Below are 20,809 nucleotides of genomic sequence, written 5' to 3' on the forward strand. Positions count from 1 at the left end.
GATTTTTTTTCAGTGCTTTACAACTACTTCACTCTAAAAAACTGGCAAATGGAAACTATAATCTGATTTACTTTACTGATTTAAAAAAATATCTTAGTTTGTGTTTTATTGTTTTGATGTTGAAGCTGAGGTCTGTGTGTAGTCCAAACGGGGGCGCCATCACGGTGCCTGGCCCGGCGTGCGTCTGTGTGGAGGCTCGCTGGACGAAGGGAGGGACGTGCCTCATCCCGACGGACGGAGAGCTGCTGCCATTGGCTCCTGCGACGTTATAAATGTAGGCAAATGGAATTTACCGGCTCAGAGCAGGCGGAGACACAGGGGGAGGAGAGCAGGCGCCCAGGCTTGGAGGCACCGAGACCAGCTGCTTCTCGACGGTTCACACACACCCACCCAGGATTGGACTCATTTTTAAAAACGACTCAAATCAATGAAGGAGAGACGCCCGTGTCAGAAGTTATCTCTGAAATCCAGCATGGATCCCAGTCAGAGTGTGAAGTGTAAGATAGTGGTGGTGGGGGACAGCCAGTGCGGGAAGACTGCGCTGCTTCACGTGTTCGCCAAAGACTGCTTCCCTGAGGTGAGACCCTGCAGCCTGCTGGACATGATGCATGTTAATAACACACACTGATACCACGACGCATCTCATTGTTCTTCTGAACCTGGCTGTGTCACGTGGATTGTTCCAGTAGTGATGAAGGACATTCATGTTGTAGTGCTTGATACGTGTTGGGATGAGTTTTGGCTGAAATCCAAACGTAGTAGTACCAACACCTTTGTAGTACACGATCGTGTTAATAGGGTAATAAATCTAACGTTGCTCAGTTTCTTCAAAGTTTAAAACCTGGCAGGCTTCCTCCCTGACCTCCCCTCTTCTAAATGTTTCCTGCAGAGCTACGTCCCCACTGTGTTTGAAAACTACACAGCCAGCTTTGAAATCGACACGCAGAGGATCGAGCTCAGTTTGTGGGACACCTCAGGTAATCCTCACTTCCAACAACCTCTCTGTCTGACTCATGCTCCAAGTGTCACCTTGTGTCAGTTGTGGCGGTGGTGTGGACATGTTCTAACATGCATCTCTGTGATCAGTCACTCAGTTGCTGATTTGAATGATATGGAGCTAGTTTATTATTAACTTTGTGGGGTAGAATTCACCCATGTTTGACTGCATCATAAATAAATAACAGGTTTTAGCCCAGAATGTCCAAATCAGGAGACAGGAGAGTCCCAGGGCAGCTTTGTTTTTTCTCAAATAATGAAATTAATCTGTGACCCATTTTAATCAATGTAGCACAGTTAATCCTTTCCCATAGTCTGGAGTCGCTGTTCCTCGAAACCGCACGTTAACCCTCAGATTAGATCGGAGCTTACCTTTTACCTACATGGAAACGTTCAGCCTCGTAGCTCAGTTCGAGCGCAGGAACGCCTCAGTGGAATGGATCTGATTTATGAATTCCTCCCAGCTGAGCAAAGCTTAAGTGGAAACAGGAAGGGAAACATAATGATAGGCCGAACGGAGCTCATATTCATACATCTGGTGAACACACTTTGAAATTCATCCTGCTTCCTGTGCTTTTTGGGAAGGTTGAGCAACATTGGCTCAGCAGCTTTTTTTCTTTTTAATCTCCTGCGGGTTAGACTTTGTGTTTGGGCTCTGAAAACCAGCATCGTGTGTGTGCGTGTGCGTAAACAAACCCATTTTCCCATCGATCATTGCCTGAGCGCTGAATAGCACAGCAGCAAGGTGTATGTTTCATGTGTGTGAGCATGTGGTGTTTGTGTGGGAATGAGAGGAAAATCCCTGGCCTGGAATTCCTGAGTGACGTTTGGGTAACTTGAAGATCGAGGTCAGTTTGAGATCTTTCTTTCTTTCTGAAACGTCAGACCGGAAAATCCAACAGCAGCTTCTTAAAATCCAGATTTCTGAGCTGTTTTATACTTCAGAGCAAATGAAAGTAAAAGCATCTGCAGAGTGGCGCTCCTTTGCCGCCTCAGTAACTCTGCAAGAAAGTGAAACAAGGACATCAAATTGAAAATTCCTTCATCCCTCCAGTTTTGTGTGTAAATGTGGAAAGGCAAAGAAATGAAGACTGGCCCGAGTGAGAATTTTCTTTTATTGAATTGTGTTGGCTGCCTGCCTGGAGCCATTTTTCTTTTTCTCTCTGTTTCATAAAAGGAGGGTTGGGGGTGGTTTCCTATTAGGGCATTGGATTTTAGAAGGTGCCAGATACCCCTATACCAACCCACCCCTACCTTCACTCCAAACCCACACCCAGCACACGAACACACACACACACAGTGACCAATTGATGCAGCTTTCAGCTTGACTGGTCCCTTTTTTTTCTTTTTTTTTTTTTTGAAACCCCCATCTGCCACAGCCAATCCAATTGATCCCTTATCTCCTGAGGTGTGTGTGTGTGAGAGACCCAGGCCTGCACTCTGACAAAGACCAACATGAAGGGAGGAAGACAAACATTGTGGACTGCCACCCACTCTTCCCCTCCCTCTCAAACACACACCTCCACACACACACCGAGGTGGTCTTTGTTCTGCAGTGATGAGTGGCCTAATGAGCAGCCTGCTGTTTATGTGTTTGTGTTTAAAGGGGATGGTGAAGGGAGTAATTCGGCCCATTAAGGTAAATTCCTGCCAGTTATACAGCCTTCCATTTGCCCCCCTCTCCCCAACCTACTTGTCTGCTCTAGCATTGCCACCCCAGTCTCAGGGTGAGGTCCGCCGGGGCCAAGGCGCGAGCCTTTGATGCTTTTTTCACCAACAGGGGAAGTGGTTTACATTGTCTGCCTGTCTGCCTCCGTGTCTGAATGAGCAGGAAAAGTGCTTGTTTGAGAGTCAAACAGGAGGACAGGAAAACCGTGTGGGTAAACAGAGCAACCCCCGTGGCTCAGCACCTGCATGCCTTAGGTCTTTTCTCGTTTTACAGAGTGGAAATGAGCATGGATTATTTTTTTCAAATCAGAAAATCCACCAACCCCACAAAACATAAAAAAAACCCAATTCAAGCATCAAATTCTTAGATTTGGAAAGCAACCACCAAGTAGGAGTTACCCTTTTTACAAATGATGGCTCCGACTTTTGTCCCTTATTCAATGGGTTTCATTTTTAACCCCTTGGTGTTGGAACAACAAGCAAAAAACGAAACATTCACAGAGCTTTGGTTTAGGTGACCCATTTCTACATACATTATATTCGCTCTCTGTTTTGGTCTCCATCAGCTCCTGCTGTGACCACCAGCTGCTAGTCAATCTGCTCTGCTGTGGCATTTGTTGTTTTTAAAAATGTATCCTTTCTCTGAAAACAGCTGCTCGTTGCACCTGGAAACAGTCATTAAGAAAGACCAAGACTGTAAAGCTATGAGCAGTTAGACCAAAACAACAAGCTGAAAGATGCTAAAAGGCCAAGTAGTAGAGCTAAGGGAGACCGGAGACTTTCTTTGGTCATATGACCTCTTTGTTTATATTAAAATGTCGATGAAAGCAACTTCAAAACTGCTGTCAAATTCAAATTCAAATTCAAATTTTATTTGTCACGTACACAGTCATACACAGTACGATATGCAGTGAAATGCTTAGACAACTGCTCGTGACCTAAAGAAAAAAAGAAAAGGCTATGAATAAGATAGGAAATAAATATGAAAATTAAAAAGGGTAAATTTAACTAGGAAGGAATAAAATAAAATATAAAAATTAAAGTTAAAAATGAAATAACTGTACAACACAAATTAGAATGAAGGGTAAATTTAACTGGGAAAGAATAAGATAAAATATATAAATTAAAGTTGAAAAATAAAATAACTGTACAACAAATACACAATACACAGTATAGAACTATATAAGAATGTATGAAGATATATATATATATATATATATATATATATATATATATATAAATAAAACAGCAGCTGTACAAGTATTAACTGGAAATGAAGAATATAATGACCAGTGTTGTGCAATCCACATTATTTAGTGTCTTGTGCAGTGCAAATATGCTTAAAGTGATGAAGTGAAAAACAATGTCCAGAATGTCCAGTGTGTGTGTAAGAACTATATGTGTGGGTCAGTACTGTGTGGTGGTGTGATTGAGAGACCGTATCGCCTGCGGGAAGAAGCTCCTCCTCAGTCTCTCTGTGTTGGTCTTCAGGGAGCGGAATCGCTTCCCTGACCTCAACAGAGAGAACAGTCCGTTGTTGGGATGGCTGAGGTCCTTCACGATCTTCCTGGCCTTGGTCCAGCACCGCCTGCTGTAGATTGAGTGCAGGTCAGGGAGCTCGGAGCGGATGGTGCGCTCAGCTGACCGCACAACCCTCTGTAGAGCTCGTCTGTCCTGCATGGTGCTGTTCCCGAACCAGGTTAAGATGTTTCCCGTCAGGATGCTCTCTATGGTGCACGACTAAAAGTTCCTGAGCACCTTGGAGGGCAGTTGGAAGTCTCTCAAGCGTCTGAGGTGGTAGAGACGCTGACGGGCCTTTTTCACCACGGTGTTGATGTGACAGGACCATGACAGGTCCTGCGTGATGTGAACTCCGAGGTATTTGAAGCTGTCCACTCTCTCCACTGGGCACTCGTTGATGACGGGGGTCTGGTAGTTCCTCTCCTGCTTAGTGCTGAAGTCCACTATCAGCTCCTTTGTCTTACTGACGTTTAGAAGGAGGTTGTTCCTCTGGCACCAGTTCTCCAGATTCCTAATCTCCTTCAGGTAGGCCGTCTCGTTGTTATCAGAGATCAGGCCCACCACGACGGTGTCGTCAGCAAACTTGATGATGGTGGTGGAGCTGGTAGTGGCCACACAGTCATATGTGTACAGAGAGTACAGCAGGGGGCTCAGAACACACCCCTGGGGGGCTCCAGTGCTGAGAGTGGTGGAGGCTGAGATATGTCAGCCCATCCTTACTGCCTGTGGTCTGCCAGTTAGGAAGTTGGAGATCCACTGACACATAGATGAGCTGAGTCCCAGATGCTCCAGCTTGGTGGTGAGTGTGGAGGGAATTATGGTATTAAATGCAGAGCTGTAGTCTATGAAGAGCATTTTAACATAATTCCCCCTTCTAGTGTCCAAGTGAGTAAGTGATGTGTGGAGGAGATGAGAGATGGCATCGTCTGTGGAACGATTTGGACGGTAAGCGAACTGTAGTGGGTCCAGTGTGTCTGGTAGTGAAGAAATGATGAAGTCTCTGACCAGGCGTTCAAAGCACTTCATCACTACTGAGGTGAGGGCTACAGGGCGATAGTCATTGAGAGAAGCAGGGTGGGGTTTCTTCGGGACAGGAACAATGATGGACTCTTTAAAGCATGTGGGGATCACTGACTGAGATAAAGAGATGTTGAATATCTCAGTGAACACAGGAGCTAGCTGGTATGCGCAGTCTCTGAGGATACGACCTGGGATGCCGTCTGGTCCTGCTGCTTTCCTGGTGTTCACTCTCTTGAAGGCTCTCCTTACTTCATGCTCGGAGATGACGAGCACGTTTCCGGTGCTGGCAGTATCTTCCTGTCTGCAGCCGTTAGCGCCGCTAGCACTAGCATCGTTGGAGTCCTTAGCTGCAGCCTCGAAGCGAGCATAGAAAGTGTTCAGCTCGTCTGCCAGAGTCACGGCCGCGTTCGTCATACCGGTTGTTGGTGCTTTATAATCCGTTATTGTCCTTAGTCCCCGCCACAGGCTCCTAGAGTCACTCTGTTGGAGTTGTGACTCTAGTTTCCTCCCGTAGCGCTGCTTCGCCTCTTTCACCGCCTTCCGCACGTTATATGACGCGGCTTTGTACGGGTCCATGTCCCCCGTCGTGAGTCCCGTGTTGTAGGCAGCGGTGCGGGATCTCAGAGTGTCGCGGATGGTTTTATCCACCCATGGCTTCTGGTTGGGAAACGTTGTGATAGTCTTTGTCTCCACGGTATCATCCGCTAGTTTCCCGATGAATCCCACAACCGCTTCCGTAAACACATTGACATCATCATCGGAGCTGTTTCTGAACATGTCCCAGTCTGCGTCGTCGAGTGCGTCCTGTAACCCGGCCACCGATTGATCCGTCCAGCGCGCGACCTTCCTCTGAACCGGAATTTCCTGTTTCAGCCTTTGTTTGTATTTTGGCATGAGGAAGATGGCGGCGTGATCGGATTTGCCAAACGGAGGGCGAGATTGTGCCTTGTAGCCGTCCTTGACCGTAGTGTAGCAGTGGTCCAGTGTCCTTTCACCTCTGGTGGGGCAGGTGATGTGTTGATAAAAGTTCGGCGCTGTGCGTTTGAGGTTGGCACTATTAAAGTCCCCCGTCACAATAAGCGCAGCGTCCCGGTGTTGTGTCTGGTGCTGTGTGAGTGCCTCATGCAGCTCGCATAAGGCGGTGACCGTGTCTGCTTGTGGTGGAATATAAACGGCACTTATAATGACCGATGTAAATTCCCGAGGTAGATAAAAAGGACGACACATGATGGACAGTAGTTCCAGATTTGGTGTGCAGGAGCGTGTGAGAGGAACAACGTTCGCACTGTTGCACCAATTGTTGTTCACCATTAAACACACGCCGCCTCCCCTTGACTTCCCCGAGTCCCGTGTCCTGTCCATGCGGTGAACCGAGAAGAACTCGGCCGGCTGGATGGCGTGGTCCGGCACCGCTGGGTTCAGCCATGTCTCGGTGAAGCACAGGAGATTGCAGTCCCGAATGTCTCTCTGGAACTTTATCCTGGCCCTGAGGTCATCAAGCTTGTTCTTCAGTGACTGGACGTTGGCGAGCAGGATGCTAGGCAGAGGTGTGCGGTGTGCACGAGCTCTCAGCCTGTTCCTGACGCCGGCTCGCTTCCCTCTAGGCCGCCGCTTCCCTTTGTTCTCCCTCAAGATCTCACTCGGCCAGCTCGGATCCGGAGTTAAAAACTTCGAATTGTGAGTACATTGTATACCAATAGAAACAAGAGTGTCACTGTCATACCTAATGTACCCAATGGTGATGATTTTGCCGATTTAGAGACGCTGAAAACTAACTTAAAAAACAAAGACAAAGAAAAGGTGGTCGGAGCAGTCGTGACGGCAGCCGACCTCACCGGCGCCATCTTGAAGTCGTGTCATTTCCTGTCAATCAACTAATTGTTTCTGTGCTAATCCGAGGCTCACAGAAGATTGCTTTAAACTGATTTTGCACTTTTCACAGTTGAAATATTCGTAATATACTTACGCTGGAACTGAAGTGCAGGAAACTGCTTAGTATTTTCATAGTTCCGAAATTGGTCTGGCACAGTTGTTCCAACTGTTAGGCAATTTCCCAAAGCTACAACAAATACGTTTTCGAGCTTAACAGGAAAAATACAAGAACTAGAGGAGTTCAGACTTTTCCAGTTCTAGAAATCCCAATGGGAAACATCAGACCCAGTGGATCTCATTTGACAATATTTATCACAGGGAATATATATGGGGAAAATAGTTTTTTTGTTTACTGCGCACATTCAAAGTTGACCCACTTTGCAAAATGGGAAGAAAGACAGATAAAGGAGTTGTAATGGAAGATGCATAATAGCAGAGCTTGGTCAGAGCAGACAGATCATCCTTCCCTTCTATAGTTACTAGAGCATATCACATGTCCTGTTTCCCATGTAGTGCAGGACAGCTTAACTATGGGACTTTTGCATGCACTCAGTAAGCTCCTCTGCTACTCTCTCTCTGACACACACACACACACACACACACACACACACACACACACACACACACACACACACACACACACACACACACTCCCCCCGATTCTTCAGTCTGTAACCATTGTTGGATTGGATCACATTTCTGGGTTCAGCGAATTGGAGCCGCATGTCTGGCATTCCTCAGACTAAAGGTTTCTACTTCCTCCTCTACAAAGACCCCCTTTGTACCCAGCAGGCCCAGATCCTCAGCCAGTGAAAGAGAAGTGGTGTGGATCACTAAAGCCTTACCTCGTTTCCAGAGGGGAGAAATCGAATTACGGTAGAATTTGCCGACCGACAATGGAATGGTGATGGTGAAGCAGTGTATGAACTGAAGGGCAGTGGGATCCTGGGAGAGATTAATGGACTTCCTGTCTGCTAATGTCATGGAAGGACTTTTTTTTTTTTTAAACACCTGACATTAAAATCCATGTCCGGCCTTCACACTGAGCACTTTGCATTCTTGGCTCCCCGTGCACGTGTCCTGCCAGTCCATCACTGAGAAACATCTGACTGTCCTAAATGCTTCATCAGCATCCTGTTTGGCCCGACTCTTGACTCTTACCCAATTTGTACTTTGTTATTGTGGCCAAAGTAACCTCTCGAAAGCTTGTTTAAGTAAAGTTTATCATATCTCAATGTCTTTTCAGGAAGTTTCTTTCAGCTGGATTACACAATTTGAGAAGTGAAATAGATTTCCTGTTTTCAGGCCTTCTGGTGGACTTTTTATTTCTTCAGTTACTGATTTCGAGACTTTATCATGGCTCATGGAGTGCCATAAGATAGTATTGTATCTTAAACAAATTTAGCTACACTGCAATCGATCCTAGTGTAACGTAATGTGCCGTGATGTACTGAAACGGTACAGTATAGTGTAAAGTACCAAGCAGTAATCTTGAGCCACCTCTAGCTTCTTTATATTTATTGAAACATGAATAAATATAAATCCAATATATGGAGGAAAACAGTCAGTTTTTACAGTTTCATTGGAAATTGGCAATATTTGCTGAAGTATTTGGGAAGTTTTTTTGTCTTTCAATTAAGTAGTCTTCAGGAATAGTTCTCCAGGCTTCTTGAAGTATTATGTATGTATTATGACACATGACACACATTTATAATGATAAATCTTAATGGTTGGTCACCTATTATATGTTGCATAACTTTCAATAATATACTTTTTAAGGTATTAGAGCATGTTGTAGTGCATCATAGTGAACTTTAACATAACACACATGCACAACAGGGGTGACAGTGGCTCAGGTTGCCCCCTACACATCCAGTGTGAGTGTGATAAAAGTGCTAGGCTACAGATGGACCCACTGTAAAGGTGGGTGGGACTCGTAGTAGAAAGTGCTTTGAGTGCTCAAACTGAGTATAAATGTGCTCTATAAGTACCAGTACATCCAGTTACCACTTACATGTGTTAACACAACATACCAGTGTGTTACAATGGTATTGCTATATTAGACTTGGCTATTTAACACAGTACACACTGAATTATTAAATTGCGTCCAAAGATATCTTTTGTTAACCTGCTATATTTGAGCATATTTTGTGATACCAAAGGTTACTTTATTAATCCTTCATGTCCAGATTTTAGATTTACAGCAACAAATACCATGGTAACCACAGCAACTACAGCAGATAGTCATAAGTGTATAAGTGTAAATTGTAGTGCGTGTGCTTGGCAGGCGAGCCGTATAAACTTGCTAGCGCTGTATTTCTAGACGTGCCTGTCAATGTCTGTTGTTTCCACAGGTGTCCCCCAAAGGCCTAATGCCTCTTTTTATGTATTTATGCACACACAAGCTCACTGCCCAGCAGCTCCGTTCTGCTCAGCTATGTTAGCTATGCAATAAACCAGCAGGCCTGCAGATCTGTTGCCATACATCCAGACTGTAGACTGTCAGCCACAGCTGGCTTACCTCAGGTCTGCATGAGCTTGTGTGAGATAAAGCAAAAGCTGTTATTGTGTGAAGTTGTATGTCTTTAACATTATGGAATATTTTGAGATTGCATGAATAGACCAGAATGTGTTTTCCACATTATTTCATGTAGATTCATTGCATTAAGTGGTGCTTTTTATCCAAGCTATTGTGGAAAGTGGGCTGAAAAAGCACAAGAGCTTTATTTATTTCTTGATCACAACCACAGTGGGCATTTAGTGGCATTCTACAGTTTCCTCTTATGTCATTGTGCCCAACAGCAAGACACAAGACAGGCTATGGTTAATAGGAGGCGAGAGAGGATGGAGAACATATCGAAAGGACAGAATAAGGGAGGACAGGGTGTGTGTCTTTCTTCCAGATTTAGAGATCCTGTGGGAGAACAATGACAGGAGCTAATTAGATGACAGTTACCAGGTCTTTGTGTGTGTGTGTGTGTGTTAGCTGTGGGATTTCCTCTTATCTTTCCACTTGGCAGGAAGATGACCTCAAAGCGGAGGCTGGTCTCAGATGCAGAGCTAATGCAGTAACGACTGTAAACAGCTAACAAAGAAGGAAACATCTGCTATTAAAAGTTATTAGCAAAACGCTTCCATAGAGGGTCGAATTTTAAATGCACCATGTTGAAATTGCAGTGGATTTACGTTGGATTTATTGCTATAAATGCACTAACGTGCAGGTAAATTCACAGAAATATGTGCAGACATAATAACACAGCAACTTCACACTGCAGCTCAGATACGCATTTCCTCTCATTAGGTTAATAAAAACAGTCTATTCATTGTGAAATGTCAGCCGATTCTACAGCATGCCCTTTTAGTCGCAAGGTTTTATTTTTCCACTGATTTGTTCCAGGCTACGAGCTCTGGAATAAAAACAATCGAACAGCCCATTGTGGTCATGATCGATTGCGAGACGGTCATGAAAGAAAAAAATTCTTGTGGTCTTGTGGGGGATACCACCTTCCTCCTCGCCTTGTATTTGCTGTGCTCCCTTGATAACAGTTCAGCATCTGGCCTTTTGTTTAGGTGGTATCACCTATCAGGCAGCTTTCCAAAACACTCAGTTCCCATCCAAACTACACTGTTTAGATCAAGACATCAAAATAATTTATTCAGTTCATTCCAACACTAGATTTTAGGAGCAGGTACAGATTAATAGGGAGCAAAAAAATTCAGGTTATATGCATCAATGCAGACACGTCTTTGATAGGCCAAGATCATAATCATAATCCTTTTTGAGCCAATATATCAGACTGTATAAGTTAGCTCGTGAAGGTTAACTTTTGTAATGGTGATACTGTGGATTTTACTGTTAAGACTGGAAATACTTCGTTTGTCCCGTGTTTGGGAAAGGCAACCGCCTTCTTGGGAAGTCCACCACAACTGTTAAGGAGTTGAACGGAACACAATATACCGATGAGGGTGATAAATCTAAAAAAAACCTATCCTGAAAACACACATGTGGCTACCTCGACATGATCCACTGCGTTTCTGGGGTCCTGTTTCGAAGCCTCGAAGTGGATTTTCACTGTTGCCGTCTTGGTTGCAAAGACTGGATGCGACAAAGGTGGTTCTGACTGAGAAACCACATGCTTATTGGCTAACGACTTGTGATTGACAAATACCAATTGACCCAAAACAAGTGACTGAACCCATGATCTCACCGAGAGTGTCCACAAAGGTCAAGACATGTCCCAGACTTATTAACCCTCTACTGCATAGCATTGCCCTGAGGCAACAAACCACATTTTCATGTCTTACACTGGCCCTTCAAAAAAGAAAAACTTTTTTTTTTTTTTTTTTTTTCCAAAGAATGCTACCAGGCCTGGTAGCATTCTTTGACGTATGTCATCCAGATATGGGCCAGGTCTGGCAATGACGCCACTGTTTATGCGATGGCATGTCATATCTCAGGTAGTAGAGCAGGTTACAAACTGATCGGAAGGTTAGTGGTTCGATCCCTGGCTCCTCCAGTCTGCATGTCAAGAGTGAGAATGTGTATGAATGTAGTTAGGAAGCACTCAGTTAAGCGAAAGTGGGTGAATGTGGCATGTTGTATAGAGCACTTTGAGTAATCTGGGAGAGTAGAAAAGCGCTATATAAAATCAGTCCATTCACTGTCTGAACAGAGTTTCGGCATGTTACTTTTGCACTGTTTCGCATGTTCTGGCACATGTTGTTATTGCATGGCTTGATTAAGGTACACATTAGGCTGACATCTGGGGCCAGAGCTGAAACTGTTCTGGGCCAGCACAGGGCCAGCAGTGTGTCTACAACTGGCCTGTGGCTGCACACCACCTACAGATGGCCCACATACTGCAATGAATGACGGCCCTTTGGTGGCCCAGATAACTTGCTTATGAATATTTCAACTGTGAAAACTTGCTATTCATATAGCAAATTAGCAAGAACTGCTAGCAATTCTTGCTAACAATTGAAAGGAATTAAAACATTTAGCAGTTGTTAATGACTGACAGCTAATGACAGAAAATGCAAAATAATGTAGTGCAATGTCTCAGCAGCTTTTCTCCTTAGTCTGTAAAATTATTGCGTTAGTTTACATTTTAATGTAATTTTTAGTGTAATAAAATGTGTATATGTTGGCTAAGATCATTTTTTTGTAAACATTGCTAAATGAAAAGCAGTTCTGCCATTAGCAAAGCTTAATGTGCAATTTTTCATGCCTAGTGTTGAATTACATGCAATATTAATTCTTGTGTAATTCTATATAATAATATATATATATATACATGGAGTGGAACATTATGGACATGGATATTTGAGATGTCTGTACACACACTTTAGTCGTGCTTGTTGTGTGGGGCCCAGGCCTGGAAGCATTGTTTAAAACGATGTCATCTCCCATCCAGATTGTTTAGATTAGGAACACCAGCAGTGTGTGTGTGTGTGTGTGTGTGTGTGTGTGTGTGTGTGTGTGTGTGTGTGTGTGTGTGTGTGTGTGTGTGTGTGTGTGTGTGTGTGTGTGTGTGTGTGTGTGTGTGTGTGTGCGCGCGAACCAGTGCATTCCAGACTTTTCTCTGCAGCCGTGTTTATAAAAGACCTCCCAAGGGAACCTAAAGTTACCAAAAACAAAATTCCCCAGATTCTTGGCAGCTGCTTGTGTGTGTGTGGTCACTTCTTGCTTGCCATGTGATCTTGACTCACCTTGACATGACGGCAAGCTCCCCTCCCCCCAACCTCCGATGCGCTTCAGTCAGGCGGTGAGATGGGCGTCGCCCTTGCACATGGTTTCAATTTGAGGAGGGAGTCATTTCCTCGCTCTGAAGTTCTATTCCTTCAGAGAGATTTTCTGTTTCAGTAAACGATCTTGTTGTAGTCAGCACATTTTTTTCTACTGATGCGGCACTATTTGTTTTTCTCGCCTAGTTGCCATGGATTATGGCTGAGCTGCAATCATGACGTATGAGAATAACTATCTGTAGTGCTCAAGTGATAATTTGGTCTTCCTTGTGCTTTCTTGAAACAGACTTTGATCCTGCCCCTCACTCGAATACTGTTATTTCATTTGTTTAAGCAAAAGCCTTCAATGCCAGACATATTTCAGGTCTTCCAATAAAAAATGAAATCTACAAAGTTTTAAATAAGAACACCTCTGCTAACCAGCTCTGTAATTCAGTTTTCTGTTCTGCAGCTCTGATGATAAGTTTCTTCTGATGTCCCTTGAGCTGGATCCCTGTGAAGATTATCCAATAATAGCAAAACTGCAAATTAAATCAGGAACATTTCTCAGCCTGAGCTGGCCACGTGTTTCTTTGCTGTCTGTTGGAACAAAAGAGGCTGCTCGCACAGTTATGCATACAGCAGTTTTGTCCTTGCGCAACAGTGTGTGAATGCAGTTCAAGTTTCTTGTTTTCCTTTGTTTTAGGATCTCCATACTATGACAACGTGAGGCCCCTGTCCTATCCCGACTCCGATGCTGTGCTCATCTGTTTCGACATCAGCCGCCCAGAAACGCTCGACAGCGTAATGAAAAAGGTTTGTTGCTCCTCTCGGGCAAATCCATGCAGGAAGCTCTATTTTTAAACATTCCTCTCTAGTACTTTGATTTTTGTCTGAACTGGTGACAGAGGCTTGGATCAAAGGTCTCCAGTCGTTTCTTTTTTCTGTGATCTCAGTCATGTGAAGTCGTATAGCTGTAATGTGACTTCAGTGTCAGGTCAAAACCCTGCTGTGGCTGGACGTGTCACTGGCTGATTCTCACATGTCCAAATGTGTGCTGTACATCAAGCAACACAGGTGGTGTCAGTCATCTGACTGGTGGAGAAACTACAAAATGTAAAAGTCATTATCTTCCCATATTAAAACACACCTGGCATGTGCTCCTATTTTTGCAAGGCATTTCCTGTTTTTGCGCCGCTTTCTGCCGACCTGGAATGTTTTCTCAAAGCAACTCACGTTTACCAGAATTAGCGGTCGAGACAGAAACAGTTTTGTCTCGCTCATTAGGAACAGAGATGACCTCAGATGCACTGAGATTTTTTGGCCCTTTCAGTCTGTCGCTTTGATGGGTAACATTAGTTGTCTAACCATTTGTTGTCTTGTGTTGCACACTGTAATTGAACCTGTCGTGAGTAATTGGGAACACGTCATATACAGCTAATTGCTAAGCTTGAACTGAAGCTTAAAGTGCTTAAAGCTGTGCAAGTCGAAGGCTGCGTTTCAGACGATGAATGTCTACATGAGACTTAACCTCGGTTTAGGCTTTTAGGTTGTTCAGACACATTTTACAAACCAACTTCCTCCTCAGATGTCAATGAACTTGATCCCCTGACCAGCCAGACAGCCAGCCCTGAGGCACATTAGCCTCAGATTAAAGCCCCAAGAGAAATGCCATTGATCACAGAGCGTTTATTGTTGTCAGGGAGGAAACTTGGAGATTACTTCTAGTTCCTTTCTAGGGTTCAAAGCAATGAGGGGCTTCAGGAAGTGGCAGCTTTAACCTTTGTACTTAAAGGGCAGGTGAGGGGGGGATTTCATCAAATTCTTTATTAGGGCAACAAACATTTGAACACACTCACAAGAAAACATTATTTTAAAACACAAAATTTACTTTATTTTTATGTCAGAACTCCTGAATGATTGAGGCTATTTTGTCTTTCTTCACAGTGGAAAGGTGAGATCCAGGAGTTTTGTCCCAACACCAAGATGCTGTTAGTCGGCTGCAAGTCGGACCTGCGCACCGATCTGAGCACACTTGTGGAGCTTTCCAACCATCGACAAGCGCCAGTTTCTTACGACCAGGTTTGTAGATTAAAACAACATTTTGAAATGGTAGATGGTTCCAATTTCCTGACTCTAATCAGGTCATTGCCATGTTTAATTGACCCCTGTGAAAGTGTGCAAATCCTTTCGTTATTGACGCAAGCTCTTTACAAAAAACAGAATCTCAGTAAGCCTGAACGTTTTCCTTCTTAGGGTTCCAGCATGGCCAAGCAGATCTCAGCGCCCTACATCGAGTGCTCGGCCCAGCAGTCAGAAAACAGCGTCAGAGACATTTTCCATGTGGCCACGCTGGCCTGCATCAACAAAAACAACAAAAACGTCAAACGCAGCAAGACCGCCCGTGCTAGCAAGAGGATTTCACACATGCCTGGTAGACCTGACCTGGCGGCCGTGGCCTCAGACCTCCGGAAGGACAAAGCCAAAAGTTGCTCGGTCATGTGATTGCACCGACTAAATCGGATCAGACTGAGGAGAATGAGGACAGAGCACAGTGCAAGCAGGAAGTTAAGGGGCAATGCTCCCTCCTGCATGCTAAAGACCCCTTATTTGTCTGGAAAGGGGTTCTATAAGCTTAATTCATGTACATGTTACTGGAATACTCTGCACCAATGAAAACTCAATGCGTAGTAAGCATCCCACTCAACGCGGCCCCCACCCCTGCCCCACCAAAAGAGGAAGCTATCTATCACCTGCCTGGGGATGTAACCTGCTTCCTCTGGGAGGACAAAGCGGATGCAGTCAAGGCTTTCCATGCTAACAGGAAATGAGCAGGGGGAATGATGTCATTAGGAAATGCTCATTTATAAAAAGATGCGTAGGAACATGTGGTCTCCTGAATAAGAGCGAGAGCCAGCAATGGGGTGGTAGGTAGGGGGGTGCTGCCTCGGGGGGAGGAAGTAAAGAGGAACTGCTGTTGTTTGTGCTGGATCAAAGACTTCTTCCTTGGAGGGCTTATACAACAACTCGTCACTGTGGTTTGAAACTGATTCACTCCCACCTCTACTCCTGTAACTGTTAGTCTGTGTGCAGAACAGATTAGAAGATTTATTTCTTAATTTCTTTCAATGGAAACATGAAGCTGAGTGTCCCCTGTCTCTGATATGTTGTCGGTGTAATGTGAAGTCATTGGTGTATAACTGTGTCATTGCTTTATTTTCATCCTGATGAGATTGAACCAATACTACATTCTCTTACATCAGCAGCTATGGATAGACTCATGAAAACAAATGCACACTGCAACAGTGCAGGTTAGCCTTTTATTTTCTCCAAAAACAGAAATGGTGTACTTTAACCCTTTTATTGGGCCCTAAATGGGTCCAGTGAGCTTTAGCTTAACAAAAATTAGCAACCAAAAATAGAACACTGTATATGAAATATGGACATAGCCACTGTGACTTATCCACAACCCTAATGCTAGCCACAACCATGTTGGGGTTTTTTTGAACGAAAAGTTACATTTTGGACAAGAAGATGGAGTTGTGACTTAATGCTAACGAGCTTTGTTAGCTAGCTCCATTTGAATACAATACACACATGTCAATTGACTGATAAAATACTAGAATTTTGCTCCCAGATCTGAGCTGGATGAAGATATATTCGCATCCAGATACGTAACTTGGATTAACAGAAGCAAACCACAGATAAAAGATAGATGTAGCCAGTGTGATTTCACCTACTGATTAGTAAGCTAGTCGGCTGCCATCTTGGTGATTTGAAATTAGATTTGAAGCGCAAGAGGCAGATATGACTGAGATACCAATGGAGACCATGGAGACTGTATATTCACAGGTTGTTAGCTAGTGAACTAGCTAACAGTTGTAGTTAGCTATATCCTTCGTTCTATAATGAGGATCATTACAATTCTTTCTCATTATGAACCAATTCTAGCAATTGAGCATATAAAATCAGAAGGTCGTCACAGAACAAAGGAGCTGAGAGCCATTTCACCTTAGACCTACAACCAGTGTGTTTTTGCAGCCAGAGAAGTTTTCCTTTGCTGGCTACTAAGAAGAATGCAGGTGGACGAGTTATAAAAACTGTTAAGAGGTGTCATCAAGGTTCAAACTGTTTCCTGTACCAGTCTGGAAATATTATTATTTTTTTGTTTAATAAATGCTGTAAATATAGGCATTTTAATATGGAAGTCTCTGGGGATGGACTTGCTTCTGGAGCTAGCCCCAAGTGACATTAGAAAAACTGGAGTTTTTGGTATTTGGCTTACTTTTTCATCTTCTGGAGGATCCCCTCGATCTTAACAGGCTGGAATCTTTGCGTCATGAATCACAGCACATTAAAAGAGGATTCAAACAGAAGAAGATCAACAATAACTTACTCTAAATGTCCAAATTGGAGGAAGCTGTGGTTGATTAGCTAGACTACAAAAACCTCTGCAGGAATAAACCATCCCATGACAGTAACAGTTTGTTTTGTCTCATAAATATCTGCAAACTGGATTACTGTATTGGTCACTGAGCGAGACAACCAAAGGATGAAGAAGTTTGCTGATAGGTGGCAAACTTGCTAAAGCTTAATTTAGACTTACATGCTGAGTCTACCATGTAGCCTATGCTAGTGGCAGATGGTATTGCCACCCTTTGTACCTGTGTGGGCTATGTTGACTCAATGTGTAGGTTACATTTTTAGTACATTTCTGCACTTCATGTCTGTGAAGGTTCTCAGTCATCCAGGTCATCGTAGTCCTCTGCGTGGGGATACTCCCACTAGGTTTAAATCTGGGACTCCCCACCATTTGACCTTAAAACTGAAGAAGCTTCTCGGATGAGAGGTGAAACGTCTTCAAGCAATTTAAAGAAGTCCAGACGCTTTCTGCACTTCAGTTTATCACGTAGGGCTTTAGAAGTTACGTCATACTTATGGCGCAGATTTAATACAGAAACATACATTCACTGTAATTAGAAGGACTTTGCCCTCTTCTGTATTAAAAGAAGAGATTATCAGATATTTGGAATACCATGAATGCCACAATACAGATTACATGTTTTTTTTGTTTTAAACTTGTCCACTTAGCAGTTAGCTTGCTAGCCCTCACCGCACTGCACGTTTCGCAAACCTCTGGAGATGAATTTTGCTGTTCGACTTTATGCTGTGACCAGACCTTAACTCGGAAAGGATGATTGTATTTTTTTTCTTCCTTGGGTCATTTCAGTGTTTGAGTATCATGACCTCCGCAGTAATATCACATAATGTAAGAGATTTGTGTCAATTTCAAAATTAGTCTTGAGAAACAAGTGTTTTTGAACTAGTGTTTTTTTCCTTCCTCTCAAACAACAGTGCAATGACGAAGCTGTTTAAATATCAACGGTATTGATGCACTTATAATGTGACCATCAGTTTCTCAATTAGCTTGTTCAAATGCCAGTGCTGTCACATTTGTCAGCTCAGCGCCTGAGTCCCTATTTTCTTTTCCCAATCCTTTCTTCCCGGTGTATACACACATTTTCTTGAATGTTGATGTCACCTTCAAAATGTCTTTGTCAATGTTGTTGCCATAATATTTATTGAATTCTATATTTTTCCCTTTAGAATAAATGCCAATAAAACTGAAGAGAAGTGTGTTTGTGTTCATTAAGGGAAGAAAGATCTTTTTTTTTAGAGATCTCAGTTCATAAGTTCAGTATGTAGTTTGATTATCCTTCATGGATGGTCAGGTACTGTTAAATTATGCCATGCAGACATTATAAGATTTATTGTGCTTTGAGTTCACAAAGGGAAGCTCTGATTTGGATCCTCCTTTGCTTTAGATTTCCAGCAGACTAGATGCCTCGCGGCTACACTGACAATTCCAATAAAAACAACATCTACAAACTCCAATGCATCTATGGGACAACCTCATTTATGCTTCTGTAAGAGAGCAATGTGCTTCAAGGCATGAAGTGTGCTAGAAATCCATTCAAAGAACCTAAAAAGGTGGCTTCAGCTATTGTGCTTGTTAAGAGAGATTCTGTACAGTCATTTATTTACTCTCCCATCAAAAATCCAAATCTCATACATTAAAGATAACCAGCTTATTGTTCCGCAACCAGACTGTTACGATCCCCCATACTCCAACCCTTCCCAAAATGCATGTGAAAGTATGACCAATGTGGCAGAAACTTGACCCCATTTTAAGGGATTAGTCAGGAGGGGACAAATTCTAATCAGAATCAGGTTTTCTGTAAATAGTTTTAGAGTTTTCTGGTACACAGTGGCTTGATTGCTGTTTCTTAAACATTTATTCCTAGACACAGCAGCTTCACTGTGATGCCCATGCAATTATTCTCACATACTCAGACACACTGTTTTGACAGTAAACCAAAGATGTTATGCAAGCAGAGGGGAATCTGGCATAGTAAAAACACACTTTATACCAAAAAACAGATGCGGACACCTATGGAGGCCCTCCTCCATAGGTGTCCCTTCATTCCAGCTCCATCTGAGTGTTTATATGTAAACAGATACCACAGCTATCTGAGGGAGCATGAAATGACTGTACCTGTTCAGAAATCATATGTTTATCTCTTCTATTGATATATTCAATCATTTTGTACTTTAAAAAGTCAATAAATCTCAAATTTTGGAATTGAATCTATAATAATTTTAATGATTAAGCTATTAGACATTGTAATGTATGCGACTTTACAAAGTTTACATTTGTGGTTGGTAGCATTTGTTTTTGGGTTTGTTTTCCTTTTTCTGTGTGATGACCCACGTTTAAATTTACTCACCTGGGGCATTTTCATCCTGAAAATGGTGCACACTTTTTCCTGCTGTCTGGGTTGATTGGCATGCTTCCTTGAGAACAAAACAGCAACAGGCTTTTTACTTTTGTCTCTTTCGGTAGGTGCGTCGGGAGTGGCGTGTAAATATTTGACAAGGCACTGCACACAGATGACAAGCTTCCATATCTTGTGTATTATAAGAGTGGTCTTTAATGTACCGCCATTTCCGTACAAATAAATGTTTTGCTACATTATTTCAGGCCTGGACAAAAGGCACACCTGTGATCGGTTGTCTTGTTTGTACAGGTGCAGCTTGTGTAAGGCCTGCTCATTTCCTCCGCTGCAACACTCGGAACGTTGCAGCTGAAATGTGAAGGTGGCTTTGAGCCTTTGTTTGCTGTCTCTCATATGTGAAACATACAGAAAGACTGGGATTCAAATCTCTTGGAAAGTATAAATATACATCCTTTCTTCTGGGGATTTATGAGTGCTTACTGTTAAACTTTACTCTGCCCTCTATTCAGGTTGTTTAGGGAGAAGAGTAATCTTTAGTCAAAAGGAAATTAAATGACAGAGAGGTCTGAGGTAACTTTGGGTGGAGAACCTGCACCACCTCAATCCTTTTCTATCTACAGAGAAAGCTGATGCAGCTCAATTTGAATATTTAGACAGAGCTGTTGAAATTATCAAAAAGTCCACGAACCTGGCCGTAGTCTCAGCATGTAATGGATTATTTATATCTTATATACAAATAAAGTAAGGAAATCCCTGTAGACTTCCAACCCTGCCCCTCAAAAAAAAAAAAAAAAAAAAAAAAAATCATTTGGTCAGATAAACGGGGGATGTGTAGATTTTCATTCAAATAAGTCACTTGTTCTATAGTCTAGCCCTCATTCACATGGATGCATTGGGTGCAGCACAGGACTCAGTATCTTGTCCAAGGACACTTCGAGATGGGATAGAGCCACCGACCACCTGAGCCGCCATCTTTGCTTTACAGCAAGCTCACGAGGAAACACTTGATACATTTTGTGCTGCTGCTGCAATATTGCGCTCTGGCTTTTGTACTTATCTTTGTTGCATAGACAAACAGCAAAACGTTAGCACCACCTTTAAGTTCATAGATACAACAAATTGCCATTTTGGAAACCTTTTCTTCTGACACCTCTTCGTCAAACATCTATGAGGTATTATGCTCACCAGGCAAGAAAAGCACATTGGCTCTT

At 43.1% G+C, this 20,809-nt stretch overlaps 1 protein-coding gene across 1 annotated transcript; it reads left to right on the top strand.

The window, feature by feature from the left end:
* Positions 1 to 212: 212 nt before the first annotated feature.
* Positions 213 to 19,868, top strand: rnd3a (Rho family GTPase 3a). The gene is made up of 5 exons (XM_084921322.1): positions 213 to 577; positions 890 to 977; positions 13,508 to 13,617; positions 14,749 to 14,883; positions 15,058 to 19,868. Exons 1-5 carry the CDS (start codon positions 428 to 430, stop codon positions 15,304 to 15,306), a joined length of 732 nt encoding a protein of 243 aa, XP_084777448.1. The 5' UTR covers positions 213 to 427; the 3' UTR covers positions 15,307 to 19,868.
* The last annotated feature ends 941 nt before the right edge of the window (positions 19,869 to 20,809 follow it).

This window comes from Perissodus microlepis, chromosome 23 (genome assembly GCF_051167445.1).
Source record: "Perissodus microlepis isolate ML-2025 ecotype Zambia chromosome 23, ASM5116744v1, whole genome shotgun sequence".
In the NCBI taxonomy this organism is placed as follows: Eukaryota; Metazoa; Chordata; class Actinopteri; order Cichliformes; family Cichlidae; genus Perissodus; species Perissodus microlepis.

What these genes read in the sequence shown, in the direction of transcription:
- rnd3a (XM_084921322.1), top strand. Translation starts at nt 428, where the DNA reads ATGAAGGAGAGACGCCCGTGTCAGAAGTTATCTCTGAAATCCAGCATG. An exon ending in CAGTTTGTGGGACACCTCAG is followed by an intron (nt 978 to 13,507) that starts GTAATCCTCACT and finishes CCTTTGTTTTAG; the next exon opens with GATCTCCATACTATGACAAC. An exon ending in CGCCAGTTTCTTACGACCAG is followed by an intron (nt 14,884 to 15,057) that starts GTTTGTAGATTA and finishes TTTCCTTCTTAG; the next exon opens with GGTTCCAGCATGGCCAAGCA.